The 18,361-nt window shown below is 48.9% G+C and overlaps 1 protein-coding gene across 1 annotated transcript; it reads left to right on the top strand.

Moving 5' to 3' along the window:
* The first annotated feature begins 13,782 nt into the window (after positions 1-13,782).
* On the top strand, positions 13,783-17,922 carry BAMBI (BMP and activin membrane bound inhibitor). Its single transcript, XM_088533942.1, has 3 exons — positions 13,783-13,923; positions 16,414-16,701; positions 17,120-17,922. The coding sequence occupies exons 1-3, from the start codon at positions 13,848-13,850 to the stop codon at positions 17,536-17,538; spliced, it is 783 nt and encodes a 260-aa protein (XP_088390068.1). The 5' UTR covers positions 13,783-13,847; the 3' UTR covers positions 17,539-17,922.
* Positions 17,923-18,361: the final 439 nt, after the last annotated feature.

Here is an 18,361-nt window from a genome sequence, read left to right as displayed (position 1 = left end):
CCAGTGAAGGTAAGGAGAACAGCATCATCTGGTGTGGAGGGGAAGTTCTCAGAAGTAGGCTGCAAGGGCTGTGTGAGGAAAGAACATCTGGAGACAAGTCCATCATCACAAGGATGGATGATGGGATGAATTTTGGGGCTTCCACATATCGAAGGTAGAAAGGTACAGGCTTGCAGCAGCAGCACTAAAGGAGAAGGAAGTGGCTGGTCTGCAAGGAGAAACCAACCACAGCTTTGTTGGTGATCCCTATTCCGCGGGAGGAAAGAATGATTTGTCCATTGGCTGAGCACAAACTGAGGACCCAGTGTCATTGGTACAGAAGGAAAAGCCAGCCCTTACACCAAAGAAACGAAGAGCGGGTTAGGAACCTCCCCGCTACCTTCCCAAGGGTTTGCTCGTGCTGTCAGTCCTGTCAAAATCGGGAAGGAGGAGGGCTGTGCCACTGTGCGCTGCCACAGACTGCCCTGCTGGGAAAATCATGTGGATGGGGCTGCCTTCCAGCAGCCAGCAACACCGCGCACGGAGCTCCCGAGGGCTGGAATCACCGCGTGGCTGCTGGGAAAGGAGGAGTCGGGTGCAGAATGGCAAGAAATTCCAGAGCCTGTTGCTATAATTGATTTTATACATATATATGTGTATATTCATACATATGTGAATGAGATGGGGAATGATTTTTTTTATATATATTAAGAAGGTGGGGAAAGTAGTTAAAGAACAAAATTCTTCCAGATTTGATTCTAACCAGCAGAGCAAAACAAGTTGAGAATGTGAAGATAAAAGATGTTTGTATTGCCTGGGAATACAAAGTGAGAGAAGAGTGAACTAAACTTGAAAGACTTCACTAAACTCAAAACTGGTAGGTAATTTTGGGGAAGAAGCTTAAAGAAGAAGGTAGAGAAACAGAACTAGTAATCCTTAAAAGAGAGAACAAAAACAGCCTCCCAAGAGCACTGGCTCAAGTGGTCACAGTATGGATGTACTGTGGTGTGTATTCATCAAATACAGACATCTACTAATAACAGCCTTCTTACACACCCTCTCCAGCCATTGGAGAGTGCTCCTCAAAAGAACCAGGGACTGCCCGATACAGAGAGCCACTCTGAACACCCTCCAGAGAAGCTTCTACCTTTGCAAATGGGGGATGAGCTTCTATGCTAAGGAGAACCTTGCAGGGCATCTCCCAGGGTGTTGCTATTGAAAAAAAAAAAAAATCCAGTGAGCTCAGTAGAAACGAGCAAGATTTCCTTGCTGCGCTTAATGCTAGAGTGTCTGAGGAATCACAAGATGTCCGTATTGGTAGGCTTCAGTTTGCAAAAGGTCTGAAGGAGAGCAGTGCCAATGACCTGCAAAAAATGGCCTACCATGGAAGACTTAAATAACAGGGGTGGCTTAGCCTAAGAAAGCCTGGGAGGAAAGAGGGAACAAGCTTGGGTTGCAGTTGTTAATGTAGAGAAGCTGTCCTGGAAAACTGCAGTCCCAGTGACTGGGTGCCTGTAAAGAATGTGTGGGACAAGCATCTGCTGTAGGAAGAGCTAATCCTACCTTGGGCAGGGAGAATAGATCTGATGATCTTTTAAGACCTTTCCTAGCCCTATTCCTCTATGATATTTTTATGATATCAACCCATTGCTTTTGTTTTTTCCTGGTTCTGAAGTGATAATGGATGTCAGGATACTTTATTGCTGCCTGCAGCTCTTTTCTTGTCATTTCCAAATGATTGAAAATGAACTTGCAACATCTGTAGAGCTTGATGGCTTCAATTTTGGATGCTGAACAAGTCTCACACATTATTTTATGTACTGGAGCTGGAATCCAGTATGGGGGCAGCACTTCATATAGTTGAATGCTTTCTGAAACTTGCTTTTGAAATATGGTTCATTCCTGTTCCCTTCCCCTTCTATATAAGGGGTCAAACAAGATGGTATCAGATGACTTCCATAGCATTAAGCCTAATATTTCCTAACACTTCTCTCATGAGGACGTTGTTCAAGAGAAAGCCAGGAGAAGTCTTGTGTGTTAGGTCTATTGCACTTTCACAGTATACTGTTTTTTGCTGAGAGAAAACAATCTGTTGAAGTAAGTGTGATTTTTCTAATGGGGATACTTTTATGAGTGTTACTGCTGGGTGTGCAAATCCACTGAGCAGCTCTGGTTGTAGGTGCTACACGGCTCATACTGTCTATTTACCCTGTTTTCCACATCTGCCATGTTCAGGACCAATGTAGCTACCACTCACATACATAAGGGTGTTTCTGTGGCAAATGGGAGCTTAGCACCATTAAATTCCTTTGAAGAACCCCAGTCTTAATTGTTAAGCTTGGAAGAAATTAGAAGCTTGTGAACGAGTTATTGTGCTTTCTGAATCAGCTGTAGGATTGTTCTTGGTAAGGGTCCAATGAAGTTTAATATTGTGATAAGAGCCATGAGGGCTGCTGACAGAATTACGTGTTCCACAATTTATAGGGAATCAATTGCCATGTATTTCACTTGCTACGGAGTTGGCATGGGTGTTTCTATTCAGGATTGTCACCCACGCCACAGCTCAGGAGGCGTAGGTTTTCTAACCAAAGCTCACGAGAACTGATCACTTTGGCTGGTTTCTCTACTGTGCTTTGGGGATCTTCTGGAAGAAACATGCTCTATAAAGAGAGGATATCTCCTGACATACATACCACCTGCTGGTTGATGATGGCAAGTCATTACATACCACAGCATTTTGAAGCAATCTGTGCTGAGGGAATCTGAAGCAGCTGTGTAGTTTTAAGGTTTAAGGTAGGACCCTGGCACAGTTTTCATTTCCAGATTTCTGACAACCCCTTCTTTCAACACAAATGAAGTAAATCTCTGACATAAATGCAGTGTGGAGGACTGTTCCAGATGTGCCAGCCATCAGGGAAGGAGCATACTTTCTGAAAAAGTCACGTCATTTGTGCTTTCTTAATTATGTCATTGAAAGCAGAAAGGAAAAAAAATCAGTCAGCCCTGGTAAAATATTCCTCATCTAAATGTTCCTACAGAATGGTAAGGAATGGAGTAGGCAGCAGGGAAACTTGTTTTGTGCATGGGGAAAATCCTGAGCTCAGTATGGTGGAGAGACACTGACCCATTTCTGGAGCAAAATATCAGGTTTTCAGAATGAAAGCACGAGTGTTACTGTAAAATTGTCAAGAATGATGGGGAGGGTCCTCTTCCACGGGCAGAGGGACACCAACAGCACTGTTTCTGTGAAGCGTGATGTAGCGAGGGCGCTACACAGCAGAACTTCATCCTTTTTGTGCCAGGAGACATCTGCTCCTCAGACTTCTGATGCCGCTTGGCCTCTCTGTGCTGCTCCCTGCAGCTACCCCTCATTTCTGGTTCTTCCCAGTGCCTGTGCAGCCCCAGCTGTGCTTGTCAGCTTGTCAAATTGCAAAGCAGGAAAGTGAGGACAGAATTTCTCACATGTGGATATGGGCGATGCCAGTGTCTGTCAGTCACCATATCCTTACCCTTCATTACTGCATCCTTTTTTTTTTTTTTTTTTTTTTTTTTTCCTGGCAAGTCACATCTTGTTCCTGTAGCATGGTGCTGGGGCCAGCTTTTCTCGCTGTGGGGTTTACATTCAGATCCACTCGCTGCTTTTCATTCTTAAGGCTCATTTCTTGTGCTTCCTCCCTGTAAGCTGGTTGGGCTTCTCTCCATTTTGGCCCGTTTTCACTCTGCTCCTCCTTGTTCGTTGGCTTGGTACATCTTCCCATTGCTACTTCCTAGCTGCAGATGTAAATACAGGGAAAACAGTGTCAGCAAGAGGAGGAGTGAGGATGAGTTCAGGGTTTTGAGGCGAGGCCTCAACGGTGGGTCAATAGGGGTGATCTTTCTGAGATCTTTTGGTGCTGAACCTAAAGCACATGTAAAGAGGGGAGATTTACATGGTTAACCAAGCAGTTCAGGGAAGGGGTCTGGATAGTTCACTCACTGCAATGTGTCCTGTAATGGAAAACAGCTCAGAGCAAGGCCAGCAAGACAGACAGCATAATACAGTGTCTGGGATTTGGAGCAGCCAGGGTTTCAACTCGGCAAGAAGGGGGAGCCCTAACAACATCCAAGACCAATTTGGAGCCTGTACTGCCCTCTTACCTGGGAGCTGCTTGGTAGTAAGTATTGAGCAATGTCTTCACAAAATCCATGTTCAGCTCACAAGAGAGCAAAAAGACAATGTTGATTTTGTAACAAAAATGACCAGATTAGACTGCTTCTAGGGAACACTGCACTCTTTCACGCCCGAGGAGAGCGTCCTACCACAAGTGATGTTGGCAGTGCAGAGACCTGCTTGTGTCCTCGCCTCCTTGCCAATTGTCACCACAGCAACCCTTCAATCCCTTCCCTCCATCCCTCTCCTGAGGGCAGGGGAGAATAACCCCAACCTTGCCCCAAACAAGAAGCTGCCACTGAGAGAAAAGGAGCCCAAGAGCTGTGGGCTGTGCTAGCTGTGGCCAAGCATGTCCATGCTGAAAGGAGAGACTGCCAGACATCTGTGTCACACCAGTTAGCTAGAGGAAACCCCTTAAAATGTCATCCTATGTATCTTCAATATATCTCTCTGGTGGCAGAAAATGAAGTGGGGGTGGGGGTCGGGGGAAGGCATGAGGGTAGCACCAGAAAATTTATGTCCACTAGGAGGCCCGCTGAGAAGCGGGTAACAGTGCAGTGCCCCGAGGAGGGCTCACCCAGCAGGAAGTCGAGTCTCTTATGTCCACTGTGGATACATGTTCCAGCAGGCTTCAATATCTTCATGACTAACCTTCTCCTCTCCTTCTACCCTCCTTCAGTGACTACGTCACTGTCCTACGGTGCTCTCCTTTTGCTCTTGTGGTATACGAAAGAAATCCAGTTCGAGCAGGACGGAGGGGCATCTCCCTGCCGTTCTCTGCTGTGCTAAGGGGCACGCAGAGAGCTGCAGGCTGGAGAAGGTGACTAATCCCATGTGAGGCCCCTTTGGGCAGAATCAAGTCATGCCTCCTGCTACTGGAAACAGAAATGTTTCAGTCGGCATTTGCCCCATGAATCAGCTGATGTTGTTTTAACCTGAGGGTCTCAGGAAGGGCAAATGGATTTGGTCAAATGAAGCAGTTCTGGCTGGTTGTGACACAGGAGGCAGCACTGATGCCTGTGTTTCCCTCCCAGCTCCTCTGCTCCAAAGGCAGCAGCTCAAGCATGGCCACAGGGCACCCGTGAGTTCCAACGCCAGCATCCTCCTTCCCGTGCCTTGTAGCTTGAGCCCAGTTTTACTTACAGGAATGTGATTCAGATAAATGTATTTCACATTTACTTATGCAAGTGTCCAGAGCTAACAACAGGGACTCTATCTAACTAATGCCTGATTTTTGCCACACTAGCAGCTAGCGGCTGGGTGTTCATCAGCGGTGTTTCACTTAATTAATGGGCTGCTAATATCAGCGCTTCTGTTACTGCTGCCCTCCGTACCCACGCCGTGTTTCAGGGTGCCTGCCCCGTGCCCGCTGGCAGGGGCGAGCGCAGGACATGCTTTACAGCACTTACTATATGTGGGGAGAGCCTCAGTTTAGTGTCCTGTCTGCTAAATAAGCATCATGCTCTGAAAATAACCAGGGCTATCTTTCCTCTGTCACTTTTTTAATTTTTAGACCTGAGTCTTGTGCAACTGTAATGTCTCTTTTACTCTTTCCTTTGGTGGTTATGAAAACCCAGGGGGAAACTTCTCCCCTCTTCAGGATTATCAGCTCTGTGCACTCCTTAGTCCTGGCCCCTTGCTGCCTCCCAGCCCTGAACTGTGAGGAATTCGAGTTTCTGTTCCATGTGCTATTATCGCTTTCTGTGCTTCCCTTCACCCCTACTTTCCTCTGCCTAATCTCTCTGTGTTTCTACAGATAAAGCCCTGCAGCATCTTGAGATGTTACTGGCAAGAGCTGGGTGTCCTTCCCCTTCACTTGAGATCATGCTCTTCTTTGGAGGGTGGCAGGACAGTGGCTGCTCCTGCCTTGCAGCTGCTCCAGTGCTGGCTGTGAACTGCAGGGACGGATGGTCCCTTCTGCAGTCCCTGCTACAAGCATGGAAGTTTCTCACGGAGAGTTGGAGACAGCTGGGGATACGACCACTTGGTCCACCTGAGACCGAGTTTGGGCCATCAGACACTGTCCTACCTGTCAGCCAGGGCCTTCTGTACCTCCAGCCTGTTGTACATCTGCCGCAACTTGCTGGAGTTTGCTTACCCTGTCCATCCCCTTCTTTACAATTTTCTAAATTCCAGTTATCAGAATTACAGGTTGTCCCTGCTGTAATTACTGATCCTCTCCTACAGCCAAGGGAGAGATACCTCTGCTCTCTCCTTTTCCTGCATCCCTTGCAGGCTTGGATCACACCAACAAGCACTGCTACAAATCAAACAAGTCTAAAGCATTTACTGACTCACAGTTCCTTGAGTCCCACAACTCACAACTATTTTCCTCCCTTCTTCTTGTTATGCTAAAGTGAGAAGCAAGGTCTTACTCTTTTATCGCCTCTCTGCTCAGGTGTCAGGCTGACCTCTTTCAAACAGCAGCTTTTTGGAGCAGAATTATTGGGCCATTAACAGAATACATGCACATCTTCTCGAAGCTGTTCTTCTTAGCTCTGAGATCCAGTTTTACCTTCCCTTTGGCTTTTCCCTCCACACTTGCAAATGCCCGTCGGAGCCTGAGCTTGGTGCAAACAGAGCTCATGTCCTCCCAAATCTCCCTGAGTAGCGGGGCTGGTCTATTATAATGTGTATGTGCTTTCCTGACTTCTGTGCATTGCATCGTCTCTGACATTTGTCTCTGAAATATGCATCTCAGAAAATAGAGGTCAAGCAATAAATATTGGCTAATATTGAGTAACATATCACTAGAGAGCTTCTTTATCTACATCAAAAGCTTTTAGAGCTGCAGTTGTGTTAGGGGGGTGGGAAGGGAGCTGCTGACAGTGTTTGTTTGCAAGAGCAGAGGAGACCTTTGCCTCTCTGCACATCATCCCAGATTTTTGCTGCGAGGAGGAGCACTCAGAGGAACTGACGTGTATGATCGTGCATCACAGATCTCTTCCACTGAGTTCAATTTTGTTCAATTTTCAAAAAAAAGTTCAATTTTTAGTGTTTTTTTTTTTTGTGTGTTTCTTGAGGGGTCTATATCACAATCCCAGAGCTAACTCCATCTCTCCTGGCTTCCAGCTATGCAGTGTCAGGATGTAACTAATGATTTCTTATGCTTGTGATCTAGAGTGAATTCCTAATATTTGCCATGTCTCATCTCCAGACACCTGATAACTCAGACCTGATATGCGGTGCTTGCCTTTTCAGGTACAGTTTATGAATCCTGACACATAGCACCTTCGTGTGGGTATTTCAGGAGGTGCTGGCCTCGGGGCCCGTGCGAGGCCGGCGGTACCGCGGGGCCGTGCAGCGCTCTAGCGCTTCGGGCAGTCGTGCTCAGTTACTGCGTGTGGGGGCATCTGCCGAGAGCAGCAATCACAGCCTCCCAGAGCCCTTCACTGGCCCCGGGAGCTGCCAGAGGGTTTTGGCAGCACTGCCAGGTGCCCTGGGGCTGGTTTGGGCAGGGGGAGCAGCGCTGGTGGGGGCGGCTCTGCCGGCAGAGGGCAAGAGGCACCCGGCAGCGTCCGGGGCTGCCGCCACCGCCACCTTGTCTGGCTCCGGTGCCTCTGTTTGAGCCGCAGCGGGATGAATCTAAGGGAGCCACATGTGAAAAACGTCAGGGGCAAAGAGGCTGGAAACGCTTCCTGCAAGGAGCTGGCTCCCGGTGGGACGAGGTGCTCGAGGGACTCTCAGAGGCAGCGCTGCTGCCTTCCTCCCACCCCGGCCTTGCTGCTAGAGCGCTCCTGTGGATGCAGAGCACTATAGGACCGTGAAGTGGCCTCCTCGGGCTGGCCAGGGAGCCTGCTTTGGGAAAACTGTCCCTTATAGTCCTTGGTCGAGGACCAAGGTAACCAGAGCGTTGTGTCCTCAGGGAAATCCTACTGCCATCATGGTCTCACCAGCTGCTGTACATTGGGAAAGGGACAATATGAAAAGAAGCTCTGAGGTGACATGTTGCTAGCTTGGTGTTTATTGAAACCTCCCTCTTTTATTAAAGTTGTGGTGAAATCTCTGTGCATAAGGAATCATAGGTAGAAGCACAGATGCCTTTGAGGACCCTGCCAAAAGCTGGTCTCATCTCTACGCTGGTGCAGACCAGTGCTGTGCTAGAGGCATGGACACACTGGCATCGTGCCAGGGCAGCGTCACAAAAAAACCCACAGGGCAGCAGATTTCTCCTGGATCACATCCCCCTGCAGCTGCAGCCTGCTCCTACCTTTCCTGGGATGCCCAGGAAGCTGAGGAGGAGAAGGGTTGGGGTGGCAGAAAGGGAGATTTGAAAGGAGGGCAGATACAGGCTCTGAGGACTGTGTGGGTTGAGGAGTCGGGACTGATTCTGTTGCCCTGACACCAGGGCAAGTGACTTGTGCTCAGTATGTGACCTTCCCGTGCCCAGCAAGGATAAATACGCCGAGGATGCCACAAACACAGCAGCTGATACGGACAGGAAAACAAGGACCCTGCAACCCGGAGATAAATGAGACCTGGAGCGAGTGTCCTGCATCTGCCCGCTCCCGTGCTGCGGAGCTACCAGGGATGGGTGCCCCAGCCACCCGCGCTGGGGGCTCGGGGACGGGCTGCGGTGGGAGACGGGCTGAGCCGGGGCAGGGCCGGTGGCTGCGGGCGGCTGGCGCGGGGCTGGGCTCCGGCTGTCTCCTTCATGTGCGTCTCGGTTTGTATTGAATGATGTTAAGCAGATCTGGAGCTGGCGCCTCGGCCTCATTACCTTCAATTACAATAATTGTTGCCTTTCTCCAGTGTTTTGCATTTCTCCCCGGGGGAATCTCCCGGCTGCTTCTTCTCCAGCTTCCCTCTATCGATTGGATCGCTCTGGCCCCGGTCCTAGCAGCGATGCCTCCAGGAGGATAAATGCAAATCGTCCTATTGATTTGGAGGAGTAGGAGTGCAGCTCATTTGGGGGCAGAGAAGGATGAGTTTTAAATGAAAAAGGTATACGGGTGATAAGTCAGCAAATGTTTCACTTTCTGGGCACCTGAAAGAATGTCACTTTTTTTTGCATTCTGTATCTGATGGAGCCGAGGGGGAACAGATTGGTGCCACTTGGACGATATATCCCCCTGGGCATGGAGAGTTGATTCTTATGAACTAGCCTTGTTTCCTATTTATTTTATAAGTACAGGTAACATTGAGCATCTCTGGAAATCAGCCCTCCCCGCTCTTTCCCCCTGCGCCCCAGTCCGCAGGTAACCGAGTTTCACCCGGGACCTGCTAATTGCTGCTGCGAGCGAGCAGGCATGTAGCGAGCAGCCTCCATCCGCCCCTTTGAACTGCCCTAGTTATGCGGGGGATAAAACTACCTGGGAGTTATTAAGCTGCGGGAACCTGCTTGGCAGCCTCGCTGTCGCCGGGGGAGCGGCTGCCGGAGGAGCCGGGCTCCGGCTCTGCCTAGTCTTTGCTCCCCAAACATCTACTAGATTCAGGAAATCCCTGGCCGGTGCCAGAAATGGGGGGCTGAAGGAATTCCATGGAGTCGCATTATGTTCCCTGTCCCCTAGAGTCTACGCTGAGCGTAGGCGTGTTAACTTAAACCTTGTATTTTTTTCTTTAAAAGCAGTTTGGTAGCATTAGTTTGTGTGTATCGTACCTGAAATGGGGGAAAGATAGCTAGGCAAAGGAAAAGTTCATCTGTTTGTTAGTGTCCAACAGTTAAAAAATACCACTTCAATTAAGGTTGTTCCATGAAGCTTTAAGCAGTCTTGATGCTTTTTGCTTCCTGTCATTTCCAAACATTAGATTCCAGCCAAATCACAGCTGCAAGGTGAAAAAAAAAATAAAATAAAAAAGACGAATGGATCTGGTGCACTAACACTGCTTTTGACATCAATTTTAATGACTTAAATGTAGCAGTAATCCTTCTTTGCTGGTGAAATCAGCGTGCTATGTGGCAATATTGGCAAATGTGAGAGTGCCCATGCAAATACGCAAATATGCAAATCCAGGGCTCCCTCAGGAATGTGGCTTTCCCCGGGACAGGGCTGTGTAATGCAGGGCCTGGAGAGGAATGCAAAGGGATTTTTGAACTGCTAATGTTATGTTTCTTTTCTTTTCTTTCTTTCTTTTTTTATTTTTTTTTATCTTTTTGGCAGGATGGTTGTGGTGGAAGGGTTCAGACAAGCAGAGAATACTGTGTGAGCACAGTTGGGTTTTGATAGGGGTAGGTTGAAGGGTTACATCCAAACATCCAAACATTTGGGGGAAGCGGTGGCAGGCTGCCAGCATGCCAGGCGAGTTTAAAGAAGGGTGAAGAATTCATAACAGCGCTCAAAGCTGCCAGATAAAGAATTTATTCTTTACTGCAAAGCACTTTTCTAAGGGTAGTTCCTGAAACCAGGAGTACCTGCAGGCTGAAGTTTCAGCTCCATTTAGCCTGTTTTGCAGCACGTTGATGCTAGTACAGCAGCAGGCACATGCGCCGGTGCTGACTCATGTTAAAAGGAGAAAGGGAATATATGAAAGAAGCAATACAGTTTGGGGAGGCTGGTTTTTATGGAAGTCTTAGGATCCCAGAGCCAGAAAGGAACTTTTCTTTTATTCAAAAAAAAAAAAATACTCTAAAAGCGCTGCTGGCTCTACCTCTGTCTTGGCTTGTTTTATTTTCCTACTAGAGCTAGGAACAACCTTAACCCCTCGTGCCAGTCACCCTCTTGCGCTGGTGTTGGGTCTTGCAGCAAATAGAACTTGTAGAGAGGACGGTGGATGTGGTCTGGGATGTCATGGGAGGGATTTTATCAGCTGAAGACCGGAGGGGAACTCTTCCAGGGCCAGACTGCTTGTGTGCTCCTCCTCTTCAGTGTGATGGCAAAGGCGGCAGGAGCCGGCCCCATGCTGAGCCGCCGCTCGCCTGCTAGAAGTCAGGATCTGGACTATCCCAGGACCTCGGATGCTTATCTAAATTGGTCTTTGAGAACTGCTCGCATCCCTGGCAGAAACTTGGCCCTGCAAAACAAAGCGAAGGAATCAAAATGGCACTTGGGTGGCCTGTGGTTCCCCTGGAGCTGTGCTCTTCTTTTTGCTGGGAATTCTGTCTTTTCAACCCCGTCGTGTGTGTGCCACAGCGTTGCGCTGATGCAGACGGGAGCGTGCTCACGAGGCCAGTGCCCTTCTCCGAGGCGCTGCCCCGTGCTCTGCCCGCGGCTGCGGCCTAGCGGGTGCTGGGCGAGCGGCCCGCGCTCCGTGGCACGGGCGGCATCAGCAGTGGCGACTCCAGGCCGCCCCGTCACGGCTGCGGGAGACGCGTCGCGCAGCCTGGGGCTCCCGACGCTTCCCTTGCTGCTTCCTTGTAGTTATTGCCCCACATTCCTGCTAGCTGCACAACATGTTGTTATTACTGCGCTGCGCTGCGTTGGTCCCCTTGTCCCTCTTTTTTCTTTTTACAAGCCGATGCGGCCCTATTTGTTCTTGCTTCTAAAACAAAAGCTAATTAGTGCTCCAAAGGTGGAATTACTTTGTCTGTGTCATGGTCTGTCAGAGGATCCCACGCAGTCCCTGCGCAGCTTCCTGCATGGAAAACCAGTGAATTGGAGTGAGTGAGAGCACACAGTGAGGCAGCCGAACCTGCCAGGTATCCCGCCATGTCCCATAGATTCCCAAAAGGGAATTTAAGTTAATCTATTTGACAGAAACTAACACTGGGCCACAATCCCCACCATCCCTTTCTCCCGGGTGTGGCATTGCAAGCATGTCTGCAGCACCCAGAATTTAGCAGTTTTTTTACAGGAAATTTTAGATCTCAGATCAAACATGACGGCTGTCAATGAAATTTGCCGCTCAAAAGTGATTTCAAGCACATTGCCTTCTAGTTAGTCTGAACCCATTCCCTTGGCAGGATGTTTGTAACATCCAGGGAGTCTCTCATGTTACTTAGTGCAATAATGTGGCTCCACGAATAAATCCATTTCCAGTCTGTTGGTATCGCGTGTAACAAATGAGAACTGCTAAATGCACTTGTCACTGGCGCTAGGAGCAGGAGAAACGATACCTGCAGAATTACACATGTTCCTATAATGATTATAAATTATAATGAATCATATTTTCTTATGTTTGCAAATGAAGGTCTGATAACCAGTGCCAGAGCGGGTGATATGGCCTGGCTGATCTCGGCATTTTTGTAATTTCTAAACAGAAACAAGAATTGGAAAATTACCTTGTGGTAGAGTGCAAATATGTACAACGTAAGTGTAAAGACTGCGGTGTAGCACACGTGCACCTATCTTATACATATGTAGATTGCAAGACTCGCAGTAAAACCATTACAGTGTGTGATGGCATCAGCACTAATTAGCTCTAGATCCAGCCGGTTCCTCTCTGCCAAAGTAAACTGGAGTTATCTCAATCTCAGATTTCATATTTCCTCCTTTCTCTTTCAGGGGAGGAATGTTTCTGTCACAAGGTATTATATCCTGAACTGAAAGCATCTTTAAAAGGCTCGCAAAACAGTCCAAATTAACATTCTGAAATAATTGCTGCTATTAGCTCATTATCTACACATTGTCCAGCAGATTGAGTGGTAGTGGCAGGCCCAAATATTTAAAGCATTTTGCCCATAAATGGGAAACAGTTGGAGTGCAAATACTGCAGAATTCAAGTCTTTTAATATGTAATGAGAGCAGAAAGTAGAAAACTAAGTTAGCAAAGAAATTTTAACTATGAGGCATATTGTTTTCAGGCACAATATACAAAGGAAAGCTGGCCAAGTAAAATCCAACCTGTAGGAAGTTTTCCTGGCTGTGCAAGGACGTGCAAGGGAGGCAGCGCTGCTGCAGGGCGTGCGTGATGCTGCCCGACGCGGTGCCGCTCCGTGGCCGTGGGACGAGTGCCACAGCCCTGCGAGGGACGGGCAGAGTGGGACTGCACAGCCCTGTGGGCTCCCTGGTTTCGGGGGGAAGAGCTGGAGGCCCAGGGGGGCGCATGGAGCAGCGCTGCTGTGGTAGGACACCCTCACCCCATGCTCGGTGGTGGTACCGCATGGCCTTCAGCTCCAGGAGCATCTGGCACCAACGCGGCCCGTCCTAGCCCAGCAAGAAGCTGCTCCAGTGACACTGCTGGCATCGGGTGCTGCAACACCTCTGCATCCTCACGCAGAGCCAAGGGAAAGGGCTGGCGGCAACGAGGTGCCTGGGGCAGGGCGCTGAGCACGGGGGAGCGGGCACAGGAGCGGCGTGTTTCCCTTAGCTCCCTTTTAACTCTGCCTTTCATCACGAAGAAAGGGGTTTTGCATTGCTGCTCCTTCCTCGCAGCCATCCCCACCAGACTTTCCGGCAGCGCCGCCGCTGCATTTGCCTGGGAAGCTCGAGGAGGGCCCTGCTGCCGTCCCCGTGGCACCGCTCCGGGCCGGGCCCGGGGCCCTCCCGCCGAGGGCTCACGCTGATTTAGTAACGGAGGGCGAGGGGCGCCGCGGAGCCGCCGCCGCGGGGGGCTGCGGCGCGGGGGGCAGCGCGGCGGGGCGGGCGGCAGCGCCGCCCTGGCCCGGCCCGGCCCGGCCCGGCCGCGGGCGGCCCGCGCTGCAGCCAATGGCGCGGAGCGGGCGGGCCGGGCCCGGCGGCGCCCGCCCTATTTACAGCGCGGGCGGCGGCGGCGCCGGCCAGAGAGGCGGCAGCGCCCGGCGGGTCGCGGAGGCTCCGCGGAGCAACGCGCCGGGGCCGCCTCGGAGCGGTGGCCGCGGGACGGCGCTGCCGGCGCGGCGCGGGCCGCGGCGGGCGGGTAAATGGATCGCCACTCCAGCTACATCTTCGTGTGGCTGCAGCTGGAGCTGTGCGCCATGGCCGTGCTGCTCACGCGAGGTGAGGCCGCGCGCGGGGCGCCCTCGCGGCGCGGCGGGGGGCGCGGGCGGAACCGGCCCCGGCTCGCGGCGGCTCCCGGGGCGCCCCGGCCCTTCAGAGCGGGCAGGGCCCGAGCGCCGGGAAGGGGCAGATACCGAAACCACGCGGCTGATAAGGGGGCGCTTCGGGGGGTCGCGGGGCTGCTGCTCACTTCAAAAGCTCCGAGGAGAAGCCCGCAGCCTCTCCTGGAGCCATCTTGACTAAAAGCGGGCGTTTTTTCTTTAATAGCTGCGTACAGTAACAAGAAAGAGGAGGGAACAGAAGGGCATTGTTCGCTGCTGCAAAATACTAAGTACCCTCCCCGGCCCTTTGCAGCGCGCAGGAGGAAACTTTATGAATTGACAGAAATACAGTTTGAGTACAGTAATACAGAGTCCATTCTGTTTCCCCCCCCCCCCCCCCCCGAAAAAAAAAGTGGTTTTAATTAAAAAAGCAGTTGCAATAACCTGCAGACGAGCCTGTCGGCTCTTGGTTATAAGATTATCATAGGTCAGTAAAATCTAGAATGGTAAGCAGGCTTGTAGAAATAGTTAGAAGTGTGCATTTTGCTCTGCTTTCTACCTGTGCTGCCCTTAGGTTCATGCACAAACTGTCACTGAGAGGCTGTTCCCTTCTGCACCCTGTTTCTGACTTGTGGCTGCTCGTGGTGCCACCCCACATGCTTTTTGGAGAGCACAGGGTGACACCTTCAGCTCCGAAAATGATTGAGTGCAGCACCAAGGGAAGAGGCTTTCCCATCCAGCAGGCTCTGGAAGTGTCTGCGAATCCAAGAAAAATGAGGTTCCTTGGTCTAAAAGCCCAGGGGAGTTAGTGCAGTTGGAGACAGACACTCCATCATTTGGCTTCTATTAAGCAGAGCTCTTAAAGAGCAGCAGGAAGTTTGGGAACTGGAAGCAGCATTTTGGGAAGTACAAGGTAGGCTGAGGTACAGGCTAACCTGAGGTACAGGCTAACCTGACAGAGGTGGTTTTTCATCTTTCGGAATGCCTTCTAGGAATGCCTTTGGAATACCTTTAGCGAGGGGAGAGCCATAAAATGCGGTGGGAATCCCGGGAATCCTACAGATCCATTTTGGAGAGTGAGTTGTAAAAGGGTGAGATGTGACAGTTCAGTCGACTTAAAGCCTTGGTGCCGTTGTGATGTCCAGGACACCAAATTCCTTAAGAGGAGTTGTCCACTCTTTTAATGACGGCTCCAAAAATCCGGCTTCCTCCTAATCTGTGATTTGATCTATGCTTGAGTTTCAGCTTGCCTAGAAAGAGCAAGTTTTCCCTACAGCACAGGGCATGCATAATTTGTAGCAGAGTGGTTTGGAGAGCACAAAATGAAGAGTTTTATGAAGGGAACTTTTTTATCGCTTCCTTCAGAAATTTTTGAGGTTTCCTGAGAGATTTTTCATACAACCGGTAGAGGATTTTCAGTCTAAGTGTTTCCCCTTTTGACCGCATGTTGGATTGCGTGCAGAATTAGAGCGGGGGGAGAGAACAACTTTATACTCTGTTTCACCCCATTTATAACTTTACATTTGGGTTGGAAGACACTTACTTTGCAGTTTACAATTAATTTGTTTGCAGTTTATTTTACAATACTACCTAAAAAGCCTTTCTGCATTAGGGTTATTTTAAAAAACAAAATCATATTTTAAAAAACAAAACAATAAAACCGCTTTTTTAATGAAGAAATCATAAGTAGCTGCTTGCTTAGTTTCACACAGTAAAATCCTTCCTGACAGGGAGATTTTAGATGGTAATAGTTCTAGGTAATAGCTTTATAAGGTGTTAGTTAAACCTCTTAAATCTTGGCATGGTTTTGAGAAGTAATAAACAATTCTGCAGTTCCGATTAAATATTTGTGTGACATAGGGGAAAAAAAAAGAAGTTCTGTTGTATGTTTCTGCACTGTTAAAGTGTGCGAGGCTGTCTTTATAAAAGTCTATAGTAATCACCTAAAATGTAGATGTGACTTTACTATAGAATTAAAGGTAGGTATTTCTTTTTTTTTTTTTTTTCTTTTTTTTTTTTTTTTTTTTTTTTAAAAAGTGGGGTTTCACTTCAGATGTGGTTTAGCTGCTGACAGTGAGTGGAAGTAGCTATAAAACAGTCTTGTTAGTCCTTTGGACTGGAAGAAAAAGACAGAGTGACCTTCCTGCTTCTCCCCATCCCTGGCTTAGCACAATGTTCTTGCTTTAATTGAAAGCACCGTAGTACCCGTAATTGTAAGAGCTGCCCCAAGGCATTTGCTGGGATTAAGGTTACAAGGAGGTGGGCACTGTACAGCCTTGGAAAGGAAGCAGTCCCTGCCCCCGGGATCCTCAGTCCACAGCAATAACCCAAAGCTGCTGCTAGGTTTGATTCCTTTTTGTAATGATCACAGCTAATGAGCAGAGTAGCTAGTGAGGTGCCTTTAAACGCTCCAATTCTAACCGTCTGCACCATTTCTTTATTGTTTTAGGTGAAATCAGATGCTACTGTGACGCTGCGCACTGCGTTGCCACCGGCTACATGTGCAAGTCGGAGCTGGGCGCCTGCTTCTCGAGGCTGCTGGACCCGCGGAACACGCAGTCGCCGCTGGCGCACGGCTGCCTGGACTCGGTGGCCAGCAGCGCGGAGCCCTGCCACGCGCGGCCGCCGCGCAACCGCTCGGCCGGCGGCGCCGCCACGCTCGAGTGCTGCCACGAGGACATGTGCAATTACCGGGGGCTGCACGACGTCCTGTCGCCTGCCAGGGCCGACACCTCAGGTAGGGCCACGCGCTCGCAGTGAAGCCTCTGCTCCAGGCTGCCGGTTTGGGATCGCCGAGGCCTTGTCCGTCTGCTATTGATTTTCTTGTTCGTGTAACTAGAGACGCTAGTGGGAGAAGCGTGTGGCTGCCTGGAGTAGCTTTTATGTCTGCATTACTAACAGGGGTCTGTCTTGCTGTTGCTTTTAAGAAACGATGGCAGTGGCGTTCCCAGTTAGATGAGCTAGTGGTGTAATAAATTCTGTATCATAAAACATGCTTAGAGCCTTGTCTCTCCATTTATAGGAGAAATTTCTGTTGAAATGACAGATCATGCAGCTGTGGCTCCTTAACCCTGCCTGTGTGGGGTTTAAGAGCTTGTTTAAATATAAATCAGTTGTTGCAATTGGAATAAGCTTCATGTCTTCTGCCTTTGCAGGACAAGGGAGCAGATATCAACATGACAACAGCAGGAATCTCATCACCAAGGTGCAGGAACTGACCTCTTCAAAAGAATTATGGTTCAGGGCAGCTGTAATAGCTGTTCCTATAGCTGGCGGGCTAATCTTGGTGCTCCTCATCATGCTGGCCTTGCGGATGCTCAGGAGTGAAAATAAGAGACTGCAAGATCAACGGCAGCAAATGCTCTCCCGTTTGCACTACAGTTTTCATGGACATCATTCGAAAAAAGGGCAGGTGGCAAAACTGGACTTGGAATGCATGGTGCCCGTCACTGGTCATGAGAACTGCTGCATGACCTGTGATAAAATGAGACACTCAGACCTCAGCAATGACAAAATTCTTTCGCTTGTCCACTGGGGAATGTACAGCGGACACGGGAAGCTGGAATTTGTATGACCAATTATTTTTTCATCTGGGCTAAACATATTCTCTGAACTGTTGAAGGCCTTTGGGTTCTGCTGGACAGGAGCACTTTATCTGAAAAACAAACTCTCATAAATCATCTTTGAGAAACAAAGGACCTCAGCAAACAGAATCTTGGATATTTCTTCTGAAGGATTCCAAAAGTTGTCTTATTTGCACAGAGTAAAATACACTCAAATGTATTGTTTGCTTTAAAGTTATGAAAGCAAAAATAAGAAGTTGTAAACACTGTCACCAGGGTTATCTGAACTCTAGGGAGCTGAGAATTGAGTTATTATATAATAAACTGTATGCAAGCTCCTATGTTTCCTGACTTATTGTAAAGATTTTTTTTAAATATATATATTTTGTCTGAAACTTGTTTGTGGCTTTTTGTTTTAGAAAGTATTTTTGTTGTTGTTTTTTTGGATGGCGCTGCTGGGGACAGATGAAGGTGGTGGTAGTATTATTGAAGCTATGCATAGTGTCTAGATTCTGAAAAAATGGTTTATTTGCCCACTCAGGGAAATTATATGGTTATTGCTGAAAGAGGGGGGCGAGCAGCTTTACTGTTTAATATTTTAAGTAGCAGTGAGGCTATGTCCTCACTTCATTTGCTCCATTTTCCTTTTATCTGCCTAAGAATTAATTTAGGCTATGCCTGATACCTATTTCTTCCTGTCTCCATGAAAGTGCTGCTTCTCTCTGTGCAAACCACCCTGTCAGAAAATGTCTCTCAATTCTGCATAGCTGGTTTTCCTCACTTTTCTCACAGTTTCTATTTTTCTGTAATCATTTTTTTTGAACCTTTTACTCT

This window comes from Tinamus guttatus, unplaced genomic scaffold (assembly GCF_059628265.1).
Source record: "Tinamus guttatus ecotype Peru unplaced genomic scaffold, ASM5962826v1 Tinamus_guttatus_pri_ptg000530l, whole genome shotgun sequence".
Classification (NCBI taxonomy): Eukaryota; Metazoa; Chordata; class Aves; order Tinamiformes; family Tinamidae; genus Tinamus; species Tinamus guttatus.
This window is presented reverse-complemented; position numbering and strand designations above follow the sequence as displayed.

Excerpts from the sequence above, each read along its gene's own strand:
- BAMBI (XM_088533942.1), top strand. The coding sequence starts at position 13,848 with ATGGATCGCCACTCCAGCTACATCTTCGTGTGGCTGCAGCTGGAGCTG. Across the intron at positions 13,924-16,413 it reads GGCCGTGCTGCTCACGCGAG|GTGAAATCAGATGCTACTGT; the intron begins GTGAGGCCGCGC and ends TTATTGTTTTAG. Across the intron at positions 16,702-17,119 it reads TGCCAGGGCCGACACCTCAG|GACAAGGGAGCAGATATCAA; the intron begins GTAGGGCCACGC and ends CTGCCTTTGCAG.